Source organism: Lissotriton vulgaris, chromosome 8 (genome assembly GCF_964263255.1).
Source record: "Lissotriton vulgaris chromosome 8, aLisVul1.2, whole genome shotgun sequence".
NCBI lineage: Eukaryota > Metazoa > Chordata > Amphibia > Caudata > Salamandridae > Lissotriton > Lissotriton vulgaris.
The window spans coordinates 1369965595-1369984367 of record NC_141696.1 but is presented as its reverse complement, the minus strand read 5'-3'; the positions used below and the strand labels follow the sequence as shown (position 1 = coordinate 1369984367).

The 18773-nt window shown below is 48.9% G+C and overlaps 1 protein-coding gene across 2 annotated transcripts in view; it reads left to right on the top strand.

The window, feature by feature from the left end:
• Positions 1-18773, top strand: part of LOC147698759 (trifunctional purine biosynthetic protein adenosine-3-like) — a 277831-nt gene that overhangs the window by 226432 nt on the left and 32626 nt on the right. For both annotated transcript variants that reach the window (XM_086935334.1, XM_086935335.1), the window contains exon 19: positions 15256-15386. In XM_086935334.1, coding sequence (XP_086791460.1) covers positions 15256-15386 — 131 coding nt within the window. The remainder of the gene's footprint in view (positions 1-15255; positions 15387-18773) is intronic.

Here is an 18773-nt window from a genome sequence, read left to right as displayed (position 1 = left end):
CTCGCCCCACTGAGGACCCCGCCTAGCAGACCCGGCAGCAAGAAGGCCCCTTGGTTCACCGACGAACTCAAGAGCTCCAAGAAGAACTGCTGAGCCCTCGAGAAAGCCTGGAGAAGGGAACCAACACCGGACAACATGACCGCCCTCAAGTTTGCCACCCGGAAGCACCACCAACTCATCCGCGCCACTAAGAAAACTGCATTCAAGGACCGGCTGGACAACAACGCACACAACAGCAAGGAACTCTTCAACATCGTGAAAGAGCTCTCCAACCCCAACGCCGGAAACAACGACATCACCCCATCGCAAGACCTCTGCAACTCCCTCGCCTCCTACTTCCACAACAAGATCGCGGACATACACAACAGCTTCAGCACTCAACCGACGCACGCCACAACCGAACCACCGCCCCCCACCACCACCCTCCGCACCTGGACTCCGATCAGCACCGAAGACACCATCCACATGATGAACTCCATCCACTCCGGATCTCCGACCGACCCCTGCCCTCACCACGTCTTCAACAAGGCCGACGCGGTCATCGCACCCCACCTGCGGGACATCATCAACACCTCCTTCGACACCGCCACCTTCCCGGAGAGCTGGAAGCACGCCGAACTCAGCGCCCTACTAAAGAAACCTACATCGGACCCCACCGAACTCAAGAATTACCGCCCCATCTCGCTCCTCCCGTTCCCAGCCAAAGTCATCGAGAAGACCGTCAACCAGCAGCTGGCCGCCTTCCTCGAGACAAATGGATCCCTGGACCCTCACAGTCTGGCTTCCGAGCCAACCACAGCACCGAGACCGCCCTCATCGCTGCCACCGATGACATCCGAGCCCTGATGGACAACGGAGAAACAGCGGCCCTCATCCTCCTAGACCTCTCCGCGGCTTTCGACACCGTCTGCCACCGCACCCTAGTGCGGCGCCTCAGCAACGTCGGAATCCAGGAGAAAGCACTGGAATGGATCATCTCCTTCCTCGACGGAAGAACACAGAGAGTCCGCCTACCACCGTACAAGTCAGAGGCCACCGAAGTCATCTGCGGCGTCCCTCAAGGATCCTCGCTGAGCCCCACCCTCTTCAACGTCTACATGAGCCCCCTCGCAGCCATCGCACGCCAACACAACCTCAACATCATCTCCTACGCTGACGACACCCAGCTGATCCTCTCCCTGACCAACGACCCCGCGGCCAGAGCCAACCTTCACGAAGGGATGAAAGACGTAGCCGAGTGGATGACGACCAGCCGCCTGAAACTGAACTCCGACAAGACGGAAGTCCTCATCCTGGGTTCCTCGCCCTCCGCCTGGGACGACTCCTGGTGGCCCCCGCCCTGGGCAGCGCACCCAAACCGACAGACCACGCACGCAAACTGGGCTTCATCCTGGACTCCTCCCTCACCATGACCAGACAAGTCAACGCCGTCTCCTCGTCATGCTTCAACATCCTGCGCATGCTACGGAAGATCTTCCGGTGGATCCCCACCGAGACAAGGAAGACGGTCACCCAGGCCCTCATCACCAGCCGACTGGACTACGGCAACGCCCTCTACGCCGGAACCACCGCCAAGCTCCAGAAGAGACTCCAGCGGATCCAGAACGCCTCAGCCAGACTCATCCTCGACATCCCACGACGCAGCCACATCTCCGGACATCTGAGAGACCTGCACTGGCTCCCCGTCAACAAAAGAATCACCTTCCGCCTCCTCACCCTACTAGGCTGGTGGCAGCTGCCTGGCTCTCTCTGGGACTTTGTCATATACTTAAAACCACGCGCAGTAAAGGACAGCAATTACTGGTGCTCTGGCGCGATTGTGGCGCCAGCGCTTGGAAAAATTTAAAACGAATATTTTTAATGTGTTATTCATTGTTTTACTACTCCTGACCTAAACGCACTGATTTACCTGTTGCTGCCCGCCCTGTTCCATCGCGGCTGGTGCCGTTTGCGTGGAGGGTGAGGCGAGCCGCCATCTTGGGTAGGGCTGGACCGGATTTAGCGGTCTAGTCCCCCCAAGACAGAGGCTACAAAACTAATGTGCATATCGGAGCGCAGCGGACGAGCGCAGCGGGCGCGACGAATGCGCGCCGAAGTCACGCACAAGTCAAGCCCGTCTGCGCCCGTCCGCGGCAGACCGGGGCCCGGGGCCAGAACCTCTGGACAAATACTGTCCTATTCTTCCCCTGAACTGCTACGCCTCCGACCTTTAGAAGATACTGGGCTTGCCTTACCCGCGCACGTCCTAAAGCGCGCTGCTACCTATGGCATCCTATGTCCTAATTGTATTGCTGCCCCCATTATGTGTCCCAACCCTTCTGCCATCTCTGTACCCTCGTCGGGGGTTGAGACAACTCTTAAATGTTTTTATTTAAACACTAGGTCCATGGTGAAGCATCACATGGACATTTTTCTTTTACTCCAGGTCGAGCAACCTGACATTTTACTCCTCACGGAGACCTGGCTGAACGCCGACTCCCTACCTGACATCTTGGCAGCAGTCCCTTCTAATTATTATATTTTGCACGAGGACAGAGCTGCCAACAAAAGGGGTGGAGGAGTTGCTGCGATCATATTAAAAAACCACATCTTCTCCCCTCTTCCATCCTTCGACCTTATAGGCTCAGACAATATGATTTTTAGGATGGACACTAATAGCGGATCCTTACTCATGGTCCTCATTTATCGCCCTCCCCAAAGTATGCCTACATTCGCGGCATCCTTGGCAGAATCTTTGGCCCCTCTGATAATTAGTCATAAGAAAATTGTGTTGCTGGGTGACTTCAACCTCTGGCTGGACTCTGCTGAGCTGGTTGGGCAGGCAGCCGCACTGAAGGAAACTCTTTTGGACATGAATCTCATCCAGCAGATACACCTCCCCACCCACAAAAAGGGACACAGTCTCGACCAGATTTGGTCGCAGGATATCCCTCTTACCATCAACTCCATCACCCCGTGTATCTGGTCAGACCATTTTCTGATTGATTTCTCCATTACCATCACTGAGAACAGGAAACAGCCGCCTCAGCAAGGAGGGAAAGTCAGACTCTGGAAGCACGCTGACCTCCCTGCCTTCATTGACACCTTAACTCTATCCCTCCCCTTATTTGATCAGGATATTGAGGGGTATGAAGAAGCCTTTTCCAGTTGGCTACTTCAGGCTGCTAATGTTCACGCTCCCTGCTCCAACTTTCCCCGCTCCCGCACCCATGACGCTCACAGATGGTTTACACCTCATCTTAAAGCCTTAAAGCTACTAGTTCGTCAGAAGGAGCGTAAGTGGCGGTCGGCGTACTCAGATTCTGACAAGGCTGATTATTGCAAGGCACGAAAGGAGTACCAGAAACTCATTCAGAAGCACAAAACCGACTATTTCTCTGAGCAAATTCTTCAATCTCGCAATAAATCTAGAGATTTATTCAACATTGTGGAGAGTCTTAGTGGCAGTAATAGAACTTCCCTAGCTGCGGCTCCCACTCAGGATCTCTGCAACACACTAAATACCTTCTTTTTCAATAAGATTTGCACCATAAAGCAAAGCATTGTCACCACCTCATCCCCTTTTTCCCCGGCTGATATTTTTTACAATCCTTCCACTCTGGAATCTTTCCCCTCCATTGATGCTGCCTGTTTATCTAAACTCCTCCTCAAAGTTAAATCTGGTTCCCCTGATGACATATGCCCTCCCTACATCTTGCGGGAAGTGGGAGCCGCCATCCCTGAGAGCATGCTTTCCATGATGAATGGATCCCTCTCACAGGGTTTGGTCCCTGCCAGTTTTAAAAAAGCTCTTCTCATCCCTTTGCTGAAAAAGGCTGGGGCTAATCCATCGGATCCTCTCAATTACAGGCCCATTTCCTTGCTGCCGTACTGTGCCAAAATATTGGAGGCCCATGTTTGTGATAGCATGTCCAAATTTTTGGAAGAATCACAGTACCTTGCGCCCAACCAGGCTGGCTTCCGCCCTCTTCATTCTACTGAAGCTGTCATCGTCTCAGTTCAGAACACCTTGAGGCGGAATGCCGATGAGGGGATCCACCAGGCTATTAGGTACAGGTACTATTAGATCTATCTGCGGCATTCGACACGGTTGACTATACCATCTTGGTCAACCGTGTCGAACAGGCCGGTCTCAGGGGCTCTGCGCTGAGCTGGATTCGCTCATTCATTACTGGCCGTACCCAATCCGTGAGGTTGGGCCCCTTCACGGCCCCCACTATTCCTACTACTTGCGGAGTTCCTCAGGGTTCGTCCTTGTCACCGCTACTTTTTAATTTATATTTACGCCCCCTGTTGTATTCCCTTAGGGACACTAGAGTCACCATTTTCAACTACGCAGATGATCTGCAGCTCATCTTTCCCCTAAACACCGAGGACTCAGTGGTAGTGTTTCAAAACACCATGTCTCACATCCTGAGTTGGATGAGCTGCAGTCACCTGAAGCTCAACCCAGGCAAGACTGAGTTGGTCTTGCCTGGGCAGAGTGCACTCAGTTGGAACCCTGGCTTTTGGCCTGCCAGCATGGGAGCCCCACCCTCTAAATCGCCCTCAGTTAAGAGCCTAGGAATTTTTCTTAGCGAAGATCTCTCTCTGAAAAGGCAGGTCAGTGCAGTGGTGTCTTCCAGCCTTTTTCAGCTGAAGAAAATTAAGAAAATTGCTCGTTTCTTCTCTCTGGAAGCGCTCACACAGATTGTCATCTCCCTGGTTCTGTCTAGACTGGATTTCTCTAATAGTCTTTACCTTGGGCTCCAGGTCGGCGAGTTAAAACGCCTCCAGCGGATTCAGAATCAGGCAGCCAGACTCATTCTGAATCTACCTAGGAGGCAGTCTGTCAGACTGGGCCTAAAACAACTACACTGGCTGCCTGTTGAGCAACGGGTGGCTTTCAAGACTGGTTGTATTTTATTTAAGTCCTTAAACCAATCCGGCCCCATATTCATCAGAGATCTGTTCAAAAAATATGACCCCTCCAGGAATCTTCGCTCTATGCATAAACATCTTCTGACTGTTCCTACTTACAAAAGGAAGCGTCTTGGAGGCTGTTGCTTTGACCATCTTGCGGCGGCCTTCTGGAACTCCCTTCCTTTTCACCTTAAAACGTGTGAAAACATTCTCAGTTTCAGACACTCCCTCAAAACATGGCTTTTCTCCCAAGCGTTCTGATGAGCTCCTTTTTGCTTTCTCTGACTGATGCGTTGTGTCCCTGTCTATAGCGCCATGAAGCCCCCGGGCGAACGAGCGCTCTACAAATACATTTCAATATCAATATCAATATCACCCACGCACACAAAGCACTACACGATCAAGGCCCCAGCTACCTCAACAACCGCATCTACTTCCACGTTCCCAAACGACGTCTCCGATCAGCCAGCCACGCCCTCGCCGCCTTCCCCCGCATCCGGAGAACGACAGCAGGAGGAAGGTCCTTCTCCTACCTGGCCGCCAAGACTTGGAACTCCCTTCCGACCGACCTGCGCCTGACCCAAGACCACCTCTCCTTCAGGAAGAAGCTCAAGACCTGGCTGTTCGAGCAGTAGCAGCACTCCCCCCCCCCCCCCTCCCCCCCTCCCCCCCCCCCCCCCCCCCCACCCCCACCCCTAGCGCCTTGAGACCCTCCGGGTAAGTAGTGCGCTATATAAATGTCTGTGATTGGTGATTGATTGTTATAACTTGGAGTTGCTGGGAAATGTGTTTTTTGGTTGTAGAGACTAAATTGTCATATACACAAAATATTAAGAGGCAGGACCTTTTACAATTTAACTGTTCACCTGTTTCTGGAAACTACTGCAATCTTCTGGTTCCACCAAGTACTGCCTTTTAAAATACTAAAACAAACATCAATTTAGTAACTTGTTTGAACCTCTTTCCATGTTCACCACCCTTATGTGCAAATAATGCCCTCAGAAAGCCATGTATTGAAACCTGTTTTGTCATCCAGCATCAGTAGATGTCTTGTATGCAGTAGTATTTGCCTTTGGTTCTTTATTTCAAAGAAGCTCAGCATCACAGCATAACAAAGAACTTTATTTTCCTAATCTAGCTATGGTCTATTTCCTTTTGCAGGCCCCAGTGAACTGGGTATGCTGAAACAGCCTGGCTTTAGGCTATGTGTAGCATAAGAAAGTTTGTTTTAAGTTGGTGACCCACATAGGGCCAGGAAAAGTGTGAATAAGTTAAATCTATATCACACTGTACCTGTCTGCCAGATAGAAATATAATAAAGTTACTTTAAGGCCTTGACCAAAACCCCTGTGAAGAGTTCTGGTATTGTTTCTATACAGTTCTGATCAAGTTTCCTTGCCATATGCAAACAAAATAGTTGCTGAAGCAGCACTGTAGTTTTCAGGCCTGAGCTTTTTTTCAACTTCTTTCAAGGATGTCTCTACTGTTACTCTACACCAAAACAAATGGAGGAAAGTTAAAGGAAGTGAACTATCTTGGGCAAGCTCATAATAGTTCACTGTAGACCTTTGGTTTATTCACGTTCGAGGCTTGTGGGCTGCTGAATTCATATCTGTGCATAGATCGCCGCCTAGTGTTGGGTCCGGATGATTGCACATTGTTGTCCTGGAAGAGTCTTCGAAGTATCACGAGATAGGTGGCTCCTCCCCTGGACTACAGTGCGCATGGGCATCGCCTCCATCCCCAGATTGTTTTTTTCCGCCATTGGGTTCGGATGTGTTTCGGTTCCCTCTGTCGGAATCGATAGTTGTAAAACTTTTCTAACTCGAGACCAAAAGGTCTTTAGGCTGGGCGTCGGTATCGTTTCGTTCGGGTTTTGTCTGTTCCCAGCTCCGAACTCTTGCTGCCCATCCGCGTGCTCTCGGCGCGGACGGGCCTACTCGACGCTCCAGACATGGAACGAACTCCGTTCAAAAGGTGCCCAGTGTGCACCTCCAAGTATTCACACCTCGATGTGCACCCTGTGTGCAACAAATGTTTGTCACCGGACCATGATGAGGCCAGGTGTATGGCCTGCTCGAAGTTCCGGTGTAAGAAGACTCTCAAGATTCGTCGGGCCGCTAGACTCCAGGCCCAGTTATCGGCACCCCCGGCGCCCCCGCCGGACAACATCTTCGAGGAATTTGTTGAAGACGACGATGTCCTACAGGTTTCGGACTCTAGCCCCGCGTCCGAAGGGGATGCCTACGACGCGGGAGACGAGGACTTTGACGAAGCCGGCGACGAGGTAGGGGACGACGATGGGGCCATTGCCACCGTGGGAGATAGCTCGGAGGAAGAGCATCCCCAAACTGACTCAGGGGTCAACCCCCTTCATGCGGCCCGGGTCGAGGGATCGCCTTCGGGCCTTACCCAAGACCTCGTTACTAGTCCAGCAGCCCCGCCTCCGGGCCCGGTCACGGACATTTCTGATGCGCCACTCCCGTTAACAAAAACGAAAGTGAAGCCATTGGAATCCACACCTCCGGTTTCGAAACCGAAAGTGAAAGCTGCACTGGTGCAGAAGGCTCTGGAGGCATCGACTTCCAAGAAATTCAAAATGGCCGACTTGAAGAGCCGCGCCAAGATGGCCGACCCGAGGGCCTCGGGGTCGACGCTGAAGGCGAAGTCGACTGACGCGGCCGCGTCGGCGCCGAAGATGGTCGAGGTCGATGACCCGAAGAAGGCTTCGAAGTAGCGTCAAGGCGATTCCACAGCTCTGGCTTCGCCGGCCCCGGCCGTCGGGGACAAGGAACGTGAAGTGTCGGCTCCGAAGACGGTGCCTCTCGCCGACCCGACTCCCGACTCGGGGAGATCGATCGAGCAGGTCAAGCCCTCTCCAGCCTTAACGAAAAAGGTCGCGGAGTCCCTGCAACGGATTCGGAAGGACGCTGTGGTTCCCGAACCAGGGGATGTGGTGCCGAAGCACACACCAAAGCCCACAAAGGCGCAGACGCCTATTGGCTTTACCCTGCCGCCGAAGTCGACGCCGAAGGCTTTCGCTCCGAGGCATGGGGCAGGCGTGCCCTCGAAGGAGGTGTCGACGCCAAAAGCGTCATTGGTGGTGTCGAAGCCTCGGCTCCAGCCACTTGCAGAGGAAGAGCGTCGAGAGGTCATCATCGACGCCAATACCGGAAAACTGTCTCTCCTCAAGAGGAAAATCACCACGGAGCCGGTGTTGGAACATTTTCGTATTCCTCTCAAACACAAGAAGGATTCTGCGGGTACTTCGGCCCCGATAGAGCCTGCATCTCCTCAAGCCTTGGAACATTCGCCAACGCGTTCCAACGCAGGGGATGGTGACGATGAGGAGGTCGAGTACAACTATCCGGCGTACTCTGATCCGGAGGAGGAACATGAACCTTGGTCTGCCGGGGGCGACCCAGAGGACCCGCAGTCGGGTCAGGAACCGCAGCTCTTTGCGGCAAAGACCTCACCGACGGAGGACTCGGCAGCCTTCAACGCTTTGATTGAGAGAGCTGCAGCTAACCATGATGTCGAGCTGCATTCGGATCCTGTGGATGTGGACTTTATGTTTGACACTTTCTCAGTGGCTGAAAAGTCAGTCAAGACATTGCCAATGCTCAAGGGAGTGCTAAAGCACGCGACGGAGGTCTTCAAGGAGCCCACTCGGGCGCGTGTCATCAATCCTCGCATTGACAAAAAATATAAGGCAGTGCCCTCGGATCCAACATACATCAAGGGACACTTGCCACTGGACTCTTTGGTTGTATCCAACGCACGCAAGAGGGCGGACTCACAGACCACTGGTGACGCTCCTCCCCCAGACAAAGAGTCAAAAATATTTGAGGCCTCAGGGAAACGGATTGCTGCGCAGGCAGCTAATATTTGGCGAATCTCAAACACGCAGGCCCTACTTGCACGCTACGATAGGGCTCATTATGACACCCTAGAAACACTGCTGCAACACTTGCCTGACCAGTACAAGGAGGCAGGGGAAATGTTAATTCAGGAGGGAAAGCTCATCACAAACGCTTCCATCAAATGTGCGCTGGACGTGGCTGATACGGCCTCCAGGGCAATCAACACTAGTGTGTTGCTGAGAAGACATGCATGGCTTAGGATATCGGGTTTCAAACCGGATATACAGACAACCATCCTGAACCAAACAGTTAATCCTGACCACCTGTTCGGCCCTGAGGTGGATGCGACACTGGAAAAAATGAAGAAAGACACAGACACTGCTAAGTCTATGGGGGCCCTCCAGTCTCAGCAGTTTCGGGGTGGTTCCTTTCGCCGCTCCAATACCAGAGGCACCTCAAGGGGTCAGGCATCGCAGTCCACACAGTATTATAAAAGTAATACCCAAACCTCATACACCAACAAGGGTAGAGGTGGCTACAGAGGCAACAACATCAAAGGCAGGGGACGTGGAAACAACAGCTCCAGGTCCACCACCGCCAACAAGCAGTGACGTCTTGTCACTGCCCCCCGACCACACAACACCGGTCGGGGGTGGAGACTCCAGCAGTTCCTGCCCGCGTGGAAATCCATCACCACGGACAGGTGGGTCAAGTCTCTTATCCAGTACGGTTACTGTCTGGAACTTACTTCCACTCCACCAAACATACCTCCAAGAAGCCGTCCTATGTCCGGCGAGCACTTGCACTTGTTGCAGCAGGAAGTTCAAGTCATGCTGCAAAAAGGGGCAATAGAGCTCGTCCCACTGCAAGAAAGGGGAACAGGGGTTTACTCTCTGTATTTTCTAATCCCCAAAAAGGACGGATCCCTCAGGCCCATCCTGGACCTCAGGCCCCTCAACTGGTACATTCTCTCGGAGCACTTCCATATGCTCACGTTACAGCAGGTACTCCCTCTGCTTCAACAGGGGGACTTCCTGGCTGCATTGGATCTAAAAGATGCATACTTTCATATCCCCCTGCATCCTTCCCACAGGAAGTATCTCAGATTCACGATTCAAGACCAGCACTACCAGTTCAGGGTTCTGCCGTTCGGGGTCACCACAGCGCCAAGGGTCTTTACAAAGTGCCTGGCGACTGTGGCGGCGCATCTACGACGCCAAAACGTCCACGTCTACCCTTATCTGGACGACTGGCTCATTCAGGCAAAAACAGAACAGCAGTGCGCCGACCACGTGTCCTGCACGATTCATCTCCTGCACGATCTGGGATTCTCTCTGAACTACCCGAAATCCCATCTCCAGCCCGCCCATGTACGACAGTATCTGGGCGCGACGATAAACACTCTGGCAGCCACTGCGCAGCCCAATTCAGTGAGAATCGCCAGTATCCAAACGCTGATCCAACGATTCAGGCCTCAACACTCGCTTCCAGCGAAAGTGTTCATGCAGTTGATAGGCATGATGGCCTCCTGCATCTCCATTGTCCCGCACGCGAGGCTACATATGCGTCCGCTTCAGGAGTGCCTAGCACGTCAGTGGACTCAGGCTCATGGGCAACTAACAGACCTAGTGTTGGTGAGCGGTCGGGCGTACAACTCTCTGCATTGGTGGAATCCACAAAACCTTTGCAAGGGCCGACCGTTCCAGGAGCCTGTGCCGCAGATTATCCTGACAACGGACGCCTCTCTCCAAGGGTGGGGAGCTCATGTACTCCACTACACAGTGCAGGGACTATGGACACTACAGCAAAAGAAGATGCACATCAATGTATTGGAACTGATGGCAATCTTCTTGGCCTTGAAGGCATTCAAAGTACACCTGTGCAACAAGGTCGTGTTGATCCGGACGGACAACATGACAGCCATGTACTACATTCAGAAACAGGGAGGCACACACTCTCCGCAGCTGTCTCATCTGGCTCAGAGCATGTGGAAGTGGGCCATTCAGAGGAACATCTTCCTCATGGCAGAGCATCTCCCAGGCAAAGACAACCAGATGGCGGACCTGCTCAGCAGGCACAGCCATCAGATGCACGAGTGGGAGATACATCCATCGGTACTCCAACCGTACTTCCAAAGGTGGGATCATCCAGAGATAGACCTGTTCGCCACAAAGGAGAACGCAAAATGCCAAAGCTTCGCCGCCAGGTTCCCACACCCGCAATCACAGGGCAATGCGATGTGGATGAACTGGTCAGGCAGATTTGCATACGCTTTTCCCCCAGCACCTCTGATACCGCTGGTGGCACGCAAACTCAGGCAGCACTCGATGACTCTCATCCTGGTGGCTCCAACGTGGGCTCGCCAACCATGGTACACCACGTTTCTGGAACTCTCCGTGGTACCGCATCAAAGGCTTCATCTCACACCCAGCCTTCTGACGCAGAGCCATGGCGACATTCAGCACCCAGATCCGCAACAGCTCAACCTGGCGATCTGGCTCCTGAAGTCCTAGAGTTTGGCTACCTCAATCTTCCCCCCGATTGCATGGACATCATTCGGGAGGCAAGAAAGCCCACTACTAGAGCATGTTATGCGGCTAAATGGAAGCGATTTGTCGTCTACTGTGTAAACCACGACATTGACCCGCTGGATGCTTCCATTCAAAACATCATTTGCTACCTGTTCCACCTGTACCAATGCAATTTGGCGTATTCTTCCATCCGCATTCACTTGTCTGCAATGGCAGCATACCTCCAGAATAGGCAACACCTGTCACTTTTTAAGGTCCCAGCTATCAAGGCTTTTCTGGAAGGACTCAAAAGGGTCATTCCACCACGGACACCACCAGCTCCGGAATGGAACCTCAATGTGGTTCTTACAAGGCTGATGGGTCCTCCCTTTGAGCCACTGCACTCTTGTGAGCTTCAGTTTCTGACTTGGAAGGTGGCTTTCTTAGTAGCAATTACATCGCTACGGAGGGTTAGCGAGTTGCAGGCGCTCACCATCCAAGAACCTTTCTTCCAAGTACATGCTAACAGGGTTGTACTCCGCACTAACCCTAAATTCTTACCCAAGGTTGTATCTCAATTCCATATGAACCAGACAATTGAGTTGCCAGTGTTTTTCCAAAACCCAGAGTCGCTGGCGGAGCGGATGCTCCACACCCTTGATGTTAAAAGAGCCTTGATGTACTATGTGGACAGGACAAAAGATTTTCGCAAAACCAAGCAGCTTTTCGTTGCTTTTGCCTCACACCACAAGGGAAACGCTATCTCCAAAGCTGGGATCGCTATGTGGATCGTGAAATGCATTCAAATCTGTTACGCTAAAGCTAAACGCACTCTCACTATCCCACCAAGAGCCCACTCCACCAGGAAGTTGGGGGCCTCTGTGGCTTTCTTGGGTAACATTCCCTTAGAAGATATTTGTAGAGCAGCCACATGGTCTACCACGCATACTTTCACTAAACATTACTGTGTAGACGTGCACTCCAAACAGCAGGCAGCTGTTGGTCAGGCTGTTCTCAAAACACTTTTTCAGACTGCTGCAGCTGGCACGGGCGGCCGCCGCTAATGGAGGGACTGCTATGTATTCTATGCACAGATATGAATTCAGCAGCCCACATACCTCGAACTGCAAATGCTACTTACCAGTATGCATCTGTTCTTGGCATGTAGGGCTGCTGACATTCATATCGCCCACCCTCCTCCCCGGCGCCTGTAGCAGCTGCAGTCTTCATACATATATATATGTTCATATATCTGCTCGCAGCATAGGCATCACTCACATACTTCACTCCATCTCTGCCAATGGCTAAAAACAATCTGGGGATGGAGGCGATGCCCATGCGCACTGTAGTCCAGGGGAGGAGCCACCTATCTCGTGATACTTCGAAGACTCTTACAGGACAACAATGTGCAATCATCCGGACCCAACACTAGGCGGCGATCTATGCACAGATATGAATGTCAGCAGCCCTACATGCCAAGAACAGATGCATACTGGTAAGTAGCATTTGCATTCCTGCTTGTTCGTACACCAGGTGGGACCTGCTCTTCCAGTATATAAAAAGGTCTAGATCTGCCCTTGTATTTACACCTATGCACAGATTTGCACATTTTTCCTGTTCATAAAGCTTCTCTGAAGAATGCTTGGGAAGCTGTTCCTTTTGCATCTTTTTTAGGTTCAGTCCTAAGAAGTTATTTATGCTTTCCCTGTTTAGATCTTAACCACTGACGACCTTAGCTGTTGTTTTGCAATTCATATCATATACTTAAAGAATATGACACTGAGTTTTGATTGGATTACGTATTCTTCCACTGCTGTCATCAACAGACCTTCCTCCATTGCTGTGCATGAGGGCTATTTCCTCTTTTCCTCTCCCAGTTGCACTCCTTGCCCATCCCACTCTCTTGCTCAAACAGCATTCTCTTTCTCCCAGCCCTCATTTACTTTTTTATTTTTTACTTTTTTATTTTATTTTTTACTTTTTTTGCTACCCGATGCTCTGTCAGCAAGCAGCCATCTAAAAATGTTCTACTGACAATACCATGAAGGCAACCTCTCTCTCTAATGGATTTAATTTACGCAATTTACAGATTCCATTTTGAGATAACTGTTGTGGATGTGAATACATATGCGGCGGCCATTTTTTAACAGGATGTATTAAAATAAAACCAGACGGATCCTCGGCAGACATCTTTGCACTGCATTTGTGTATTTTGCTTTTGTTTTACAAACCCTTTTTACAATGAGACATGGATGCACACACATTCTTAACAGCTATATAACACAAAAAGCATTGGCAATCCTAGTGAGTTTCATGACTGAGAATGTTTGTTTTGTTTGACCATGCCATTTTTCTACTGTGGGATTGTCAAGGAGATCGTGGAGATCGTTTGAGTTCCTTGAAGTCATACTAGTGCTTGTGGCTGTTTGAATGTGGCCAAATGATTCCCTTTGCTCCAGTCCTTGATTCATTTTCCAGATCGTTTTTTTGGTGCAGTATCTTTTTTTTTTTACTCCTATTCTGTAGGAAGGAGTAGTATCTCAAATTGGAAGGTGTTTATTTAAATAGACTAAGTTTATATACATTATGATATGTTCAGTAACTGCTAATTGTAAATGTCTTCTCACTCAGTCACCCTTATGCTGTCATCTGTCTGGGGTAAGCCATCCAAAATTCTGAATGCTGATGGTCAAGTTTTTTCCTTGAGTAAATCTAATGATATCCAATTGCCTTAGTCCCGTATCTGCATGGTACTCAATCACACACAGCCATTTGTCTATTAGCGGTACCTCCATGCACCTTTTCATTCCACACCTTGCGTGTAGCGTCAAATTCTATTAAGCCCTCTAACTTAGAAACCCCGTACTAGTCAGCCAAGAGAAGGTCAGCCTGGTGTTATATGAATGGATGAGCTTCCGGCCAACACTGCCTTTTGAATGTTGTTACCAGGTCAACCATCATCTTTTCCATACGTCTGCAAGGAATAATGCACTATGTCCCCCCTTCTGTGGTGCTCATGTTTCTCTACATATGCATCCAGTATCGTAATATGGAATGCTTCCAGTATTAGTTTGTGGGAAAATTATTGTTCGTGGCATGTGTAGCTGTAGATATGCATGCTATGCATACTCCTGCCTTCTAGTTTTGGGCTCAGAAATGTACAACTTGTTTTTGTTCAAAGAAAGTCCCTTAGGCAGCAGCATTGTAAGCTCCATCTTCTGATTGTTTTTTTCTGCTATTGGGTACAGACACGCTGTGTCGAGACTCTGACACAACATTTGTCAGGCCTCTTGAGTTCCATCAACGACACCAGAGTCAACAGCTTCTGCGTCAAGGGACATATCCTTGGGCAAGGTCCTGGCCTGATCGGGACTTTCTTCAGTGCCTCTCACCTTTGAGAATGGTTGTAGCCTGATGGAAAAAACACCTTTCCAATACTGTCCTCAGTGCCAGTTCAAGTTCTTGTGGACAGACCAACACACAGTCTGTAACCTGTGTCTTTCCCAAGAACAGAGTTAGGCTTCCTGCTCCGCCTACCTCGCCTCCAGGTCCAATAAGACCATCTGAAATAGTCAGGATCGGCGACAGTAGTGTATAGCCTGGAGCAAGAGTTGCTAATATTCTTTTCTTATTACATGATTATTATATGATCATCTCTACGCTATTCTTTACTCTTTATCCTGCACCCACTAGATGGGAAAAAGTCGGAAGATGGAGCTAGTGTTCATGCGCAGAACTGCCTAAGGGAGAAGTCACTACACCTCGTGAATTGAAAGACTTTCTCCGTATAAAAACAATTTGTGCACGTCCGAGCCCAACACTAGATGGCAGGAGTATGCATAGCATGTGAATCTGCAGCACTGCATGCCACGAACAGATATATACAGAGTAGGTAACATATTCCTTTGTGTCAGGAGAATAACTATAATTAGGAACAAACTGATGTAGATCTTTACAAAGCCTATGTGTATTTTCTTTAGGCACAAATATGGAAGCACTAATAACCAGCACGAAAGAGCCACTCAGCTCTGCACATATTGCTCTTGTGATTTCCAACAAATCTGGTGTTGAGGGGCTTAGAAAAGCGGAGAGGGCTGGTATACCAACAAGGGTAAGTGACATTCTTTATTCATTGTGATTTAGCATTCCTAACTAATATGTTCCTAATTTACTTATGTGTTGTATATTTAATGGCAATACTGTAAATGCTGGAGACGAAAGTCCCATTCACATAGAGAAAACGTTTTCTGCACACTTTGGATATTTGTTTTAAGTTGCTGTCAAAAGGAAACCACTACATGTGCACCAAAGTTATTTTTTCGATTAAAGTGACTGTAGGTCAGTATTCAGTAATACTTTACCCATTTCCCTAACAATAGAGAAAATTATCCAATAGCAGCACCAGCATGAAAAGGAGATGCATAATAATGCTAATCCCAAAGTTCAATACTTAGGCAGGTGGTCTATTCCACTCCTTGCCATCCAGACATCAAAGGGTTTGTGTTGTGTGTTGCTTAGTTACAAGGAATGCTTGATCATCAAGCATTCCTAGAATGTTTATATGTGAACTGCGAAGGTTGGGGCAGTTGTAAGGACGACACCTAATTGACTGCTGGTGCCTTTGTGCGGCCCTCGGCGATAAAGAATTATTTTACATCTCTGCCTCCAGCATCCAACTTAACACTGGCGACGAGTCCTGAGGAGCCTGGTACCTTTACACGTGCAAGACAATTCGGATTTTTCGCAGCAAATATTTTTTTTACACCTGCTCTGATTTCTAAGTGTATCTACTGCTGTTATTTCGTGGGAGCCTCCTTGCCTTGTCATCCTGAATTTTTTTTTGACTCCACAACTTCATTGGAATCACGTTGGATTGTTTTTTTTATGGCTATTTTTCATATTTGGCGTATCTTGTCAATTTCTGGAGCGCAACGGACTTCGAATCCCACCGCCGTTTCAAGCGAGTGAGGCATCGGTGTTACTAAGTAACGTGCATTTGGCGCCAGCGCTCACGTCCTAGCAACAGGAGTTGCGTCTTCAGCGTTCTGCACCTTCTCTCTTAGCAACAGGAGGCACCTCTTCATCCTTCTGCACCGGGACACCGCATTGACAGGAATTCAAATATACCATCTGGAATTTGTTTTTAGTGACACCGGTCATCGAATGGAGGTTTTTACCAGCTGTTGAAGCCCTGTGTTCATTGAATTCCTCTTTTTTTATTTTTTAAATGAGGTTTTCGTGGCTAAATTCCTGCAGTGGTTTCCTGATCTGATTACTGCACTTCTACGTTAATTGAAGGTTATTTTGCAACGGAATTTTCTTTTCTTTCTTATTATTCATCAGTTCTTTTAGCTGTTTCTGCTCTTCTGTGTGGTGAATATCATGACAGTGAATTGACATTGAACTAGTCCATACAGAAATTTGGCCTCCCAAAATTATAACATCAGTGCACCTCAAGCTTTTTGGGCTATTGGATCTAAACCACCTATTAAGTGGGTGGAATAGAGAGCTTACTTTAATAGCTATATTGAGGTTGTTGATGAAGCTGGGAAAATGCATCCTGCCCAAAAGAAAAGATTACTTCCGCATGCTTTGGGTCCTGCAGGGTTGTAAGTGTACAATCAAATGACTAAGATTGCTGTAGCTAGAGATATTAATGTTTTTGATTTAGCCTTACTCCATCTTGATAATTATTACACGCCTAAAGTTTGCATAGGTATTACTCGATTTAAATTCTTTCAAAGAAAACAAGGTAAATCTGAAACAGTTGACGGTTATGTATCAGAACTCAAGAAGTTAGCTTTGTATGTAATTTCGGCACTCTGCATGATGATTTTATAAGAGATCAGGTAGTTATGCATGCTTCCAATCCATCTATACAAGATAGGCTTTGGATCAACAGTGATGCACCTCTGGGAGAGATCCTTGCTTTGGTCTGTAAAGTGGATATGTCTAGCAGATGTGCTGTTGTTCTTAAAGATGATGCGCAAAACTCCATTTTGGGCGAAATAAATGTTAATACTAATGAAAAATTGGACAAGTTTAGCCCGGCAAGGTTTGACAGACCAAGTTCATCTAGATTTGGTTGTGGAAGAGCCAAACCTAGAGAACAAACTAGGTGTTATAAGTGTGGCAGATTAGATCATTTGGCTCATAGCAAACGTTGTCCAGCTGTAAAACAAAAGTGTAGCAATTGTCATTATTGGCCATTATTCCAAAGTTTGCAAACGTATAACTTCTAACGTTAAATTTCTGAATGATTCTGATGAGGATTTTGACCTACAGTACAGGTATGAGGATGATTCTCCTGTTGATGACTTGGTTATGACTTAGGTATGATTGTTAGAGGCAATCTAGTACTTAACAGATTGTGTGTAACATAACTGACACATTTGTAAAAACAAGCTGGAGTGCAGGATGAGTATAGGTGGTGTTGAACTCAAAATCTATGTGGATTTTGTTTCCCCTTATTATTATTATTATTATAATTGCATTTATTGAGCGCGCAGCTACCCGGAGGTTTCCCGGCCCTAAAGAAAAACAGAAAGTGAGTTAAGTTGAGCGGGGATAGGCACGCATATTAAGTATTAAAACGCCAGGTCTTAATTCCTTTACGGAATGTCAAGTAACAGATTTCCGATCGCAAGGCTTGAGGCATGGAATTCCATAGGGAGGGTGCCAGTAGAGCAAACGAGCGGCCGCCCATTTTAGCTCTGTTGACCCGAGGGATCAGAAACTTGTTTTGTGTGGAAGATCTCAGCATACGGGAGGGAACATAGTGCTGGACTAAAGAGGAAAGATATTTAGGAGCTTTACCCATTTTAATATGGTGCATAATGCAGAGAGCTTTAAATTTTACTCGGCTCTCAATGCGCAACCAATGCAGCTTGCGCAGATGGATGGAGACCGAAGACCTAGCAGGCAAGTTACAGAGAAGGCGGACTGCCTTATTCTGAACCACCTGAAATTTCTTTATTACCTCCTTACAGGCACCCAGAAGCAGAATGTTCCCGTAGTCCATGCGTTAGGTGACAAGGGCCTGGACCACAGTCCTCAGGGTATCAGCAGGAAGCATCCACGTGATTTTTCTCAGCCACCTTATGATGGTAGTGCAGGTGGCAGAGACTTTTACAACATGTTGCTTAAATGACAGCTGGTTGTCAAAAAGAACCCAGAGGTTGCGAACTGAGGCTGAAGGGGTAGGAGTAGGGCCCATCTGATGAGGCCAATGTTGAGGGCCCCAGAGTGAGGAATGGGGGCCGAATAGGAGTAGCTCTGTTTTATCACCATTCAGTTTTAATTTATGACTGTGCATCCAGTTGGCGATTTGTTCTAATCCGGACTGCAAGGAGGACGTGGGGAGATGTTTATTGGTGAATAGAGAATAGACGATTTGTGTATCGTCTGCGTAAGAATAGATCGCGGGGCCTGCTTGCTCTGCCAGGAAGGCAAGAGGTCTCACATAAAGATTGAAAAAGAGAGGGCTGAGAATAGACCC